At 38.2% G+C, this 11,801-nt stretch overlaps 1 protein-coding gene across 1 annotated transcript; it reads right to left on the reverse strand.

The window, feature by feature from the left end:
- Positions 1–1,253: 1,253 nt before the first annotated feature.
- Positions 1,254–3,874, reverse strand: GlnRS (Glutaminyl-tRNA synthetase). The gene has a single exon (XM_090377000.1). The coding sequence runs from the start codon at positions 3,801–3,803 to the stop codon at positions 1,473–1,475; it is 2,331 nt and encodes a 776-aa protein (XP_090233126.1). The 5' UTR covers positions 3,804–3,874; the 3' UTR covers positions 1,254–1,472.
- Positions 3,875–11,801: the final 7,927 nt, after the last annotated feature.

An 11,801-nucleotide genomic window follows, 5' to 3' on the forward strand; every position in this document is an offset into this window, starting at 1 on the left:
ACCATTGTCGTTATGTGAAGAAATTTTACATTCTGAACTAATAAGATGTCATCTACTCTAGCAACTATTCTCGCCACTCTTCTTAGGAATTGTGCAGCATTTCCTTGAATTCCTTTGTTTTATTGATGGGGGTGCCCCTGGTGGTTGTTCTCACACCCTCCAATGGGGCAGATCTGTAGATTAGACAAGCAAGCCAGAGAACATTTGCTGATCTCTAATTCCATACAATCAGTAAGGTATCCTTTGCTGACTGCATGGGGTTAGGAATCGACAAATTAAAGTATGCAGATTGCAACATATGGCATTTGTAATTATCAAGTAAGTTTGTAAAAAATTTGATTAAAATATGATACTTTTTTTATATGGTATGTTTGTCTTTAATTATTTACTTAGTCCTGTGTAACATGTGTGATTTAAGCTACATATCTTCCTTTTTTAGTTTATTTATAGCATTCTCTATAAGGTAATTGATTGGCTTTAGATTTTCAGCACACAACAGGTCCAGACCAAGGTATTTCAGTGCCCCAGGCAGAAAGATTTTTCGGCACCCCTTTACTAAGAATTTTTCTTTTTTTCATGATTTGTAAAATTTGGCACCCCTTAAAGAATGGCATCCAGGGCAAGAGCCCTGCTAGCCAGTGCCTTAATCTGGCACTGACCCACAACAAATTGTGCTGTGAACAATGTGCACGGATATAATACACAACGAACCAAGTGAATCAGTGCATTACAACCAAAAATCCCCAAAACAAGAATAACTATAATAAATTTGTCTTTCTATCAGCATTTTTTCATAAATTTAAGGTTTGTAAAAGAATAAGAGAAGTTTACCTCAATATGATACATAGAACACTTCCATATGATACTCTCCAGAAATTAAAATGAAAACAATTTAAAAAATTGAAAATCCTAGATTACAGTAAGAAATAATTAAAAATCACTTCATACTATAAATTTAAGAATAATCTAGATAAAATATAAAGACCATCTTTCACTCTTTACATCAATTATTAACTGATTAGCTAGATGCCTACCGAATGTAATCTGTAAAAAGTTAGATTTTATAGAATATCATCCTTTTTTTTTTAATATTATTTATAATTCACTTCATAATTACTCTATAAAAAACCCAGACACAAAATGTTTACATCTACAGCAAAGATTCAGACTTTAACTGACAAGAAACCCTGAATGACAAGATATTTTTAATTGACTGCCTTAATATATTATAAAGCACAGGGATAGATGGCCATCATTGCTATAACACAATAGCGGGGGAAAAGAAGTAAATAGTACAAGGTGGAAGAAATGGCAATTGAAATGCCGAGCAAAAGGCACAAACAGATTTCTCAGATAACAGTTGATTTAGTTATAAAAATAGAGCTAAGCTGCACACAAAATTCTTTCACAGCTTATTATGGGCATAATTAGAGTTAAGAGTCCTATAAAATATAATTTATCAGGAATTTGAGTTATTTCTTGCCAACATCTTCCTTTAACATTACTGTTCTATTAAATACAAATCTGTCTGCAGAACTGTCTTGATCCACACTAAAAAACCCGACTCTTTCAAACTGAAATTTGTCATACACCTTTGCCTCCTTGACCGAAGCATCTACAAGAGCATTACTGATAATTTTTAGAGAATCTACATTGCAATCAGATAAAAAGCCAGAAGGCACTTCCTCTGAATCCTCAGGATTTTTGTGATTAAACAGCCTGTCATAAAGTCTTACTTCGCATACTAGAGGATCTGATACCCAATGAATAAAAGCTTTGGGCTTCGATGCTTCCACCGAAGGTTTGCAAGTGACTTCTAATTCCAAAATGTTTTCTTTATTGTCCTTGATCACCTTGCTGACAGAAATTGTGTATCCTGCATGTCTTAATCCCACAATCTGCTCAGGAGTTAACCTTCTATAATCTTTTTCTGTGGTTTCTCTGAAATCTGATCTTTCGATATAGATTACTTTTGAAAAACATATCTTATGTGTTCCTTTCTCTAAGCAGGCCGGGAAATTGGGAACGTCTAGCTGAATAGGAGAAGAAGGAAAATTGGTAATGGTTACCTTTAAAGGTTCAAGGACAGCCATAGCTCGTGGAGCTGTAACATTAAGAGCATCTCTTACATAGGCTTCTAGCATCTGAGGGTCCACAATTGACTGAGCTCCTGTAACACCCATTTGTGCACAAAAACTATTAATTGCTTCTGGTGGAAAGCCTCTTCTTCGAAGCGCTGTAAGTGTAAACAAACGAGGATCATCCCAGTCTCGTACAATACCATGAGTTATAAGCTGTGCTATTTTCCTCTTTGACACAACAGTATAATTCACATTAAGGCGGCCATATTCCCACTGCACTGGACAATAAATATCCAAAGCATTGCAAAGCCAGTAATATGAAGATCTCCTGGACTGGAACTCTTTGGTACAAAGTGAATGAGTGATGTTTTCTAAGGAATCGCAGAGACAGTGCGTAAAGTCATATGTCGGATATATGCACCACTTATTAGCAGTTCGATGATGGGAAAGAAATTTAATTCGATAGGCTATCGGATCTTGTTTACCTTCCTCAAGAGTAACTTTCATCCGAAGTGTAGCTTCACCTTCATTAATTTTACCACATCGCATATCTTCAAATAATCTTAAACTTTCTTTGACTGGGCGGTTTCGCCATGGTGATGGTGGCGGATTAAATCCCTTAATTTCTTCATGTTTCTGGTGACAGACATAGGCAAAATCTTTTTCTATTAGCTTAACGGCATATTCATACAGCTGATCAAAATAATCTGATGAGTGTGTCACTTTATATGGCTTATATCCAAGCCACTCAACCATTTCAAGTATACCACGAAAAAATCTTTCCTCTTCTTTTTCAGGATTGGTATCATCATAACGGAGAAAACAATTTCCATCATAAGAAAGAGCATAACCAAAATTGATATTTATTGCCTTAGCATGTCCAATATGAAGAATGCCATTGGGTTCTGGAGGAAACCTAGTACGTACCTGTCCTTTAGTGACTGCCAAATGCTGGGTTAGCAGCTGCATGGTATTAGGTGTAATAATGTATCCATCTGTTTTATAGTTCTCTCCTGGTTTATGAAAGTGCACCTTGGTTTTCATCAATTCCGCAATTGTTACTGCACCATATGTTTCCGATTCTGCTACACTTTCCTCTATTCCATTTACATTTTCTTGATTTACCTGTTTAGTCTTGGCTAGTTTTCCCTTGGATGGCTTCTCCAAATCGTCAACAGTTTTGGGTCCCAATAAATCCAGCACCTGAACATCCACCTCATGTTTAATCGACTTCCCCTCGGCAAATTTTAACCTCTTCCTCGCTTCTGCCATTAATACACCCATATTAAAGTTATAACGATCTTGCAACAGCACATCTCTGTGGAGTTTTATCACATCTTCTACAACTTTTTCAACTTCTTCCGGGGAAACTACAACACCCACGCCAGAGTGTAATTCGAAATCTGCAATATTCAGCGGTTCGACTGGATGCGCCAACAAATATGCAAGGGCTGCATTTAACTTAATTTCACTATCGATTTGCCCCTTGGAAATATATTCGACTAATAATGGTAAGCGTTTTCGAATCTGAGATTTCACTTTAGATGCTGTATGATAAAGCAAGTTACCTACCACTTTAGAAATCCCATCTTCTATATATTTCTGGGCTTCATCAATTGTCTCTCGTAATATCCGAGATAAATTTTCATTCTTTAACGTTTCCTTCGCTTTCTGTTCGCTAAGACCAATACTAATAAATTTTTTTATATTATCATCTGCCATATCTGCCTTTTCAAATCCTTCGTTCACGCCGACAAAAAATACATGACATACTACTTCGCCATGTGAGGCAAAAATTGTTAGAATTGCACTATGAATCGTCAGCACTGAAGACACCTAGCGGATACAATTAATTGCACAAAATAAGGATGGCAAGGGTGCGGGGAGCGCGAGAATTCGCACAATGAATTTAGAAACTTGTACTGTATATATTAAGTGCAATAGCATCATCACAGCCATTTCTGGTAGAAAGCCGTTATTTCTGAATAAACAGAATATTTATAAGGCGGCATCGTTTTAAGTTATATCTTGTTCTAAGTTATATCTTATAAATATTCTGTTTATTCAGAAATGGCTGTGTATTAATGATGCTTTGCACTTAATATACACATAGTCTAAATTTGCTCGCAGCTTGAGGCTTTAGCCCTAAATGCATCTTAGTCTAAACTCTTGTACTGTAATTTGAAATTTTGGAACTGAGCTCTTTTTTTATTATGGTGCTCCTGTAAAAAAAAAAAAAAAAAAATTTCCTCCAACTGAGATCAGCTGACTACAGCCTACTACAAAAACGAGTTTAAGAAATGCCAGTCTCCAAAGTTTACTTTTGGGATTTACGTTCAAAACCTCAACAATTAAACCCGAAAACGAATTGAATAAAAATTATCATTAGTTCGTGAAAAAGTCCTTCAGTATTAAACGGTGAGCAACAACGTACATTTATGTAAAAATGTATAATAAATTGTAAACATGCTAATAACAATTCATGTTTTTCTAACCTTAAGCACATACCTTTGATTTAGACTAGGGATTTAAAATATCCGGCGTATAAATCGACCTTAAAGGTCGACCTATAAGCCAAAATGTATAGTATTTAACTTTTATCTGCTTTGCTTCCAGTATAAGAATTTTTGTAATAGCTATCTTTTAGCTGTTTTACTTCTAAGAGTTTTTTTAATGCTATTTAATTTTAATCGATGGGGGCATAAATTCAAATTAAGAAAAGACAGATGTAGAATAGATGTGCGGAAATTTGCCTTTAGCCAGCGGGTGGTTAATTGCTGGAACAAACTTCCATCTGTCGTTGTGGAAGTTGATAGCTTGAATAAAATTAAGGAGGAACTAGACAGGCATTTGGAGGGAATGGTGCGATTTTTTTTTTTTTTTTTTTTGGCTGATGCTGCATAAGCTCATACACTTACTTTCTTACATCACATGCCACTACTACTACTTTTTACCGTGCGCCATACAGGTTCGCAGTCTGAGAAAAAAAAATTTGACGCCTGAGGCAAATTTAAATTTGGCTTTTTGCTTCCATTCCCCTATCCTTTAAAGATGATGGCTTCATGGTGTGCGAGGGAAAGAGTTTAAGTGGTCAGTGTGTTCCCCAAGGAACTCAGCTGTAAGGCATCGAAATTAGATCCATGACTCTTACAAGATATTCACCCCTTGAAGGAGCAATTAGTAGAGCCTTTATTTTAATGGACAATAATCCAAGTCCTCACAGAACTTTCCTAGAAAACCAATACTTTTAGAGGGAGAGTATAGTCTATATAGAATGTTCAGCCGATCCCCAGACTTCAGTCACTGGCATGCTCTTGGCAAGAGAATTGTCAATCACGTGTACCCTCCCAGAAACCAAACTGAGCTTGCATCAGCCCTTACTCAAAAATAGAAATTGATACCTCCAGCAATTATTAGTCTCATACGAGGCATTTGGAGTCGTGTCACGCATGCATAATTCCGTAATTTCAAATCTAAATTTATTTGGTCTTGGTGAATTATTAAGAGGTATTAAAATGAATATCTCCTTTTTTATGACATTTTTTATGAGTTTGTAATCATTTAATAAAAGGTTTTTGGCTTGTTTATGTTTTCCTTTAGATTTCGATCACTAGTGCATATTCCAACTGCAGTAATGTGGTTCTAATAAAACATTTTCTGAACTCATAGAACAACATGACATTATAAATCCAGATTTATAAATATAAGTTTATTTTTCTTATTACATATACTGGAGTCGTAAAATTAGCATAAGGTATACTCTATGAATATTATGAAAAGCAGAGTATACTGTGCATATTATTATTATTATTATTATCCCTGATTGGGGTTCCACCTCGTGACGGGTATTGCTACCAAGTACACAGGTTGGTTTTTGTTATGTCTGATGTTACTGTTGGTCGAGGAACACTGACATCCTACAGGTGTTCAGGATTGCGACTTTCTGGAGTTCCTTGTAGGCGTTCGCTGGGAGACCTATTGCTGCTAGGCTATTATGTAGGGTCTTTGGCACCATACTTGTGGTTGGCACGATGATCGGGATGGTCGTTACTTGTTGCATATGCCACATCGCTTTGATCTCCTGTCTTAGGTTCGCGTACACCTGATTTTTCCCCATGGGTTTTCTGCAGGTTTCCAGGGTTAGGTACCGCTATGTCAATCAGATAGGTAGCCTTTTCCTTCTTGTCCATAAGGGTTATGTCCGGTCTGTTGTGCGGGATTGTCCTATCCGTTATTACTGCGCGGTCCCAGTACAGTTGTGAGTTGGGGTCTCTAGTACTGCCTGGGGTTCGTACTTGTAGTACGGTACACTTTCTTCGATCAACTGGGATTTCCTTACTAGCTTCTGATGTATTATCCTGGCTACCTGGTCGTGTCTATGAGTGTACTCAGTCTGGGTGATCACCTTGCATCCCGCGGTGATGTGTGTGATCGTTTCTGAGGCCAGGTGGCATCATCCACATGTCTCATCTAACACTCCGGGCTCCTTGGCGATGTATTTTCTATAGTTCCTGGTGTTGATTACCTGGTCTTGGATGGCGAGCATGAATCCTTCAGTCTCGGGAAGAGCGTCCCTCTCGCGAGCCATGCATTAGAAGCAATTTTATCTATGTGATCCTGATGGAGATCATTGTAGTGTCTACCATGGAGCGCCTTCTCTGCTCATCTTTCTAGCTTCGTTTGTACCCCCTGGTTGGGAGGGATTCCTCGCTTAGTTTGAGTGAGGTATCCCGCTTGTCTATCTTCTTTATGGCCTGGTGGAGTGCTGCCGTCCCTCTCGCGAGCCATGCATTAGAAGCAATTTTATCTATGTGATCCTGATGGAGATCATTGTAGTGTCTACCATGGAGCGCCTTCTCTGCTCATCTTTCTAGCTTCGTTTGTACCCCCTGGTTGGGAGGGATTCCTCGCTTAGTTTGAGTGAGGTATCCCGCTTGTCTATCTTCTTTATGGCCTGGTGGAGTGCTGCTGTGTGTTTTTGGAAGTAATCCTTCAGGTTAATTATTGCTGTCTTCTGTTGCTCAAGGCCCCTTCCTCCTCCTTCCCTGGCAATTGTCAGTCTCTCCATGGCAGCTCTCGGGTGGTGTTGGCGGCTTTTGGTGATCATTGTCCTAGTCTTTCTCATGGTATTCTCCAGCTCGGTGTTAGTCCAATCTATGACTCCGAAGGAGTATGTCAGCACTGGGACTGCATAGGTGTTTATGGCTTTACCTGTGTTTCCTCAGCTTTGCTTTCAGCGGTCTTCTGAGTCTCTGATGGTATTATTCGGCCAGGCAGACCTTAATTTCCTTGTGCTGTAACTGCTGAGCCTGCGTCATCCCCAAGTATTTGTAGGCCTCTTCCTCTTCCTCTGCCATGGCTTCGATCTCTTTACCACTCTGCAGCTGGTAGTTTCGGTTGACTAATTTTCCCTGACGCAATCCGTGGGTCTTGCATTTGTCTAGACCAAATTCCATCCTAATATCCTTCCTGAATTCTTCGGTGATCTGGAGTAGTTGCTGAAGGTGCTTCTTGGTTCCAGCGTAGAGCTTGATGTCATCCATATACATCAAGTGTGTGAGAGTGTACAGGTTCTTCCTTCCTTCTTTGAGGTTATATCCGTAATTGCTACTGTTGAGCATAGTAGATAGTGGGTTAAGTGCTAGACAGAACCACAATGGGCTCAGAGCATCTCCCTGAAAGGTTCCTCTCCTGATGGGGATTGGCCTGGTTGTGATGTTTTCGACCTTAATGGCGGTACTCCATTTCGCCATCGTTTCTCCTAGGAAGTTTGTCATTATCGGATTGACTTTGTAGATTTTCAGCGCCTCTACTACCCAGCTATGAGGCACGGAGTCGAAGGCCTTGCGGTAATCGATGTAGGCTGTGTACATGTTGCGGCGCTTTTTGTATGCTTGCTCCATAACCGCAGCATCTATGATTAATTGCTTCTTGCATCCTTTGCTCAGCCGCTTGCATCCTTTCTGTTGTTCAGCCATTATGCTCTGGCTCTCCAAGTGGTCTGTTATCTTCCTGGTTATGAAGCTGGTGAGGATCTTGTACATTGTTGGGAGGCAGGTGATTGGCCTATATTTCGCCGGGTTTCTTCTAAGAAGTTGATCAATCGATGTAGGCCGTGTACAGGTTGCGCTGCTTCTTGTAGGCTTACTTTATAACTGCGGCATCTATCATTAATTGCTCCTTGCATCCTTGTTTATCCGCTTGCATATTTTCTTCTGTTCGGCCATTATGTTCTGGTTCTCCAAGTGGTCTGAAATTTTCTTGATTATACAGCTGGTCAAAATCTTGTACATACATCGTTGGGAGATAGGTGATTGGCCAGTATTTTGCCAGATTTCTTGTAGCTTGGTCTTTGGTCTTCAGATATGTGATTCCTTGAGGGAGAAACTTCAGGATTGTCTCTGGGTGCCTTATCATTCGGGTGAGCTTCTTGTACTTATAGTTGTGGACGTTATCAGTTCCTGGGGTTCGCGAGTTGTGATAGTTATTGATTGACTGTTTTACTTCTTGCTCTCGAATCTCCCACTCTCTCATCTCTTGTACGTTCTTGGTTTTCTTCCGTTCCAGTTCTATTCAAGGGGCTCGGCTGTCCTGTCTTACTTCTCTGCTCCATATGTTGCACCCGAACTCCTCAATCGTCTCCTGCTCGGGTGGTTCTTTCCTGTCTTCTCCGAGACTTCTGTAGAAGGCTCTTTGGTCTTCATCGAAGATTCGGTTGTTTATTTCCCTGTGGAAGCTCTCTTTGTATAGCTTAGTCTCTTGCTGAGTGCGAGGAGATTCTGCTTCAGTGTATCCAAGTTATCTGTCTACACATTGAAAAAGGTTTTCCTCCTAGTGATAATTATTTAAGTCAATGGGAGAAGAGGGCGGGGCAATTATGTCACTAAAAATACGCAGGTAAATAATTACATTGTTGTCTTCCATTGAAAGACAACTGCCTCCATAACGTTCACCAACCTCTTGCACGTGCTTCACTCTGCAATACATGACCACGCACGGCATCATTTGATTTTCCTTTGTAATGTCAACTGATGAAGGGACTCGACAAAATTTGTATATTTATAACTAGTTTAGTATTTTGTAAATATTTTAGCATTTTGTAAATACTGTATTCGTATAGTTCGTAAATATTTTAGTCCTGCTTTTTCGGATGCAACAGTGTTCCTCATGCATTATGTAACCCGAAGCCAAAGGCCTTTTCCTAAGTGAACGCAGGTAAATAATTGGAATAAATTCAAACGAGAACTGGTCAAATTACTGGAGGATATGAATGGGTGAACTGTTTTTTTTTTTTTTTTTTTTTTTTAGGAAGCTGCCCGGAACTAGCCAATCCTACGCCTGGGGCAAAAGTATTATAAGTACGCCCCCATTATATGCAGTAGTCAATCTTTCAGTAGCATAGCGTCGTCGACTTCCAAAGGCAATATGTCTTCCTGGCGTACCTGATTCTGATAGATAATTCCTTCAGTTTACGCCCCTGAAGCACGGCGCCCTTGCTACGCCTCTGCAATCATTATGAATTTATAAATAAAAATGCAAATTACGATTTGCATATACTGTATTTATTAATAAAATAATTTAAATAATACAATGAATATAACAAAACAAAAATATCAAAGAAAAAGAAACTTAAAAATATTCGTTTATATCCACCGAGAATTTAATTCTATATAAAATACAAAGTACATATAACTAAAACGAAATTAGAAAACCAGATAGTTTATGTTTATATAGTTGTTGTTGTTGTTATTGTTATTTTTGTTGAAATATCAACAAATATTTCAAAAATTTTGTTTGTCCAAAAACCAAAAAGCTCAGAGGTGTGACGTCACAAAACGGGCCATAATTATAAAAGTTTGTAATTGGAGTTTCTCTCTGTTATTTTCGAAATTTGTAAAATTCTCACAAAAATTTCTGGAATCATAAGTAACACGTACAAAAATAATGCAGTGTTTCTTTTATAGTATGAACAAGAGCTGTAAAGCTCAATACGTTCTACGTTGATATCAATATTTGTAAAATAATAAGAGAAGTTTACCTCAATATAATACGTAGAATACTTCCATATGATGCCCACCAGCAATTAAAACGAAAAAATCGAAAATCTTACATAACAGTAAAAAATAATTAAAAATCAATTGATTTTTAATTATTTTGTCAAATGTATACGCTCAACGATTGAGCGTATACTTTTGACGCCTTTTCTACCCCATATCACATACTATGGGAGGTATTTAGACGATGTTCTAGTTATTACTGATGGTAATACTGTCCAAGACATTTTATATTCGTTTAATAATATTCACTCTAGACCCAAATTTACATTGGAAATGGAGCAAAGTCATTAAATTTTGTAAATTTCACGCTTACTCGGGACTCGAATGAAATCCAATTTACATCTATCGTAAACTGTCCCATACGTTGAACAGTGGCACAAACAACTAACAGGTTCTTTAAAGACCTCGAATTTAAAATTGTGGCCAGGCCAATGCGGAAACTACACACTATACTGAAAAATTGCTCAGTCTTTTCCTCGTTCGCAACACAAATAAATGACCCGGTATACAACATTTCTTGCGGTGATTGCAACTCGTCGTATCAAGGGTCTATACCATTTCCTCTGAATTTTAGTGTTAATCAACACGAGGCCTCAGTTCGTGCTTCTCGTTCAACAGCGTCAGAATTAGCCTTTCATGCAGTTAACGAAAAACTTACTTTTTATTTAACGAGAGCTAAATACTTAGTGTCCAATGTAATTATACCAGACTATTAATTGCAGAAACTGTCGAAATTAAATTTACATGAGATTTCTGTTAACGTTCGCCGGCCATTTCTAATTTCTGATTCATGGGCTTTTACGTGTATGCATAAAAGCCCATGAATCGGAGTACTTTCCAGCAATTAAAACGAAAAAAACGATTTTTTTCGTTTTAATTGCTGGAAAGTATCATACGGAAGTGTTCTACTTATTATATTGAGGTAAACTTCTCTTATTATTTTACAAAGTGTTTCTTTAAATAAAATATTTATTTTTATTTTATACAAAGAACACAAGTTGACCAGAAGCTATTATTCGTGTCGGGAATAGCCTTAATCTTTTGATTGGCCACATGACTAGCCATGACTTCTGGGTAAGTGGTATAGGTGGCTGCATGTTTTATGTTCCACTTACATTGTGGAACGGCAATCCCTTTTACTCTTAGCTTGCGCTTTCTAATTGCTTAGATTGCATAAAGGCCAGAGGTGGAAACAAAGTATACAAAGTTTAGTTTCTCGCAATCCGTTCGTTATATGGAAATTTTCTTCATTCTACAGAAACTTTTAAATGTAATTACCAAAAGGAATTCGATAAATTCGCTCTAAAAAAAGTTCGTTAAAAACAGGTCCGCCTGTAATAAAATTAAAAATAGAGCAATTTTAAAATATAACTGGTCGAATGCGCCCTTAAAATGCTATACCTGGGGCTGACGCCCCGCTCGCCCCACCCAAGTTCCGGCTCTGCTCACCAGATGTGAGCCCCTATTAATCGGGACCGCCATGTGCAGTTTGTGCAACGCACCAAGGCACCTAATCAAGGGAGTAGAAGCATTGTGAATTGAAAATTAAAAAAAAATTAAAACTGCGATTGAATATTCTCGTTTTGGTTTGTCCCCCCGAATAATTGAATTCATCTACCGTTCTGTGTGTCTTATGTCTGTTAATTGCGTATGTTCTATGGCT

Source organism: Mastigoproctus giganteus, chromosome 1 (genome assembly GCF_048544385.1).
Source record: "Mastigoproctus giganteus isolate SK-2022 chromosome 1, ASM4854438v1, whole genome shotgun sequence".
NCBI classification, from domain to species: domain Eukaryota; kingdom Metazoa; phylum Arthropoda; class Arachnida; order Uropygi; family Thelyphonidae; genus Mastigoproctus; species Mastigoproctus giganteus.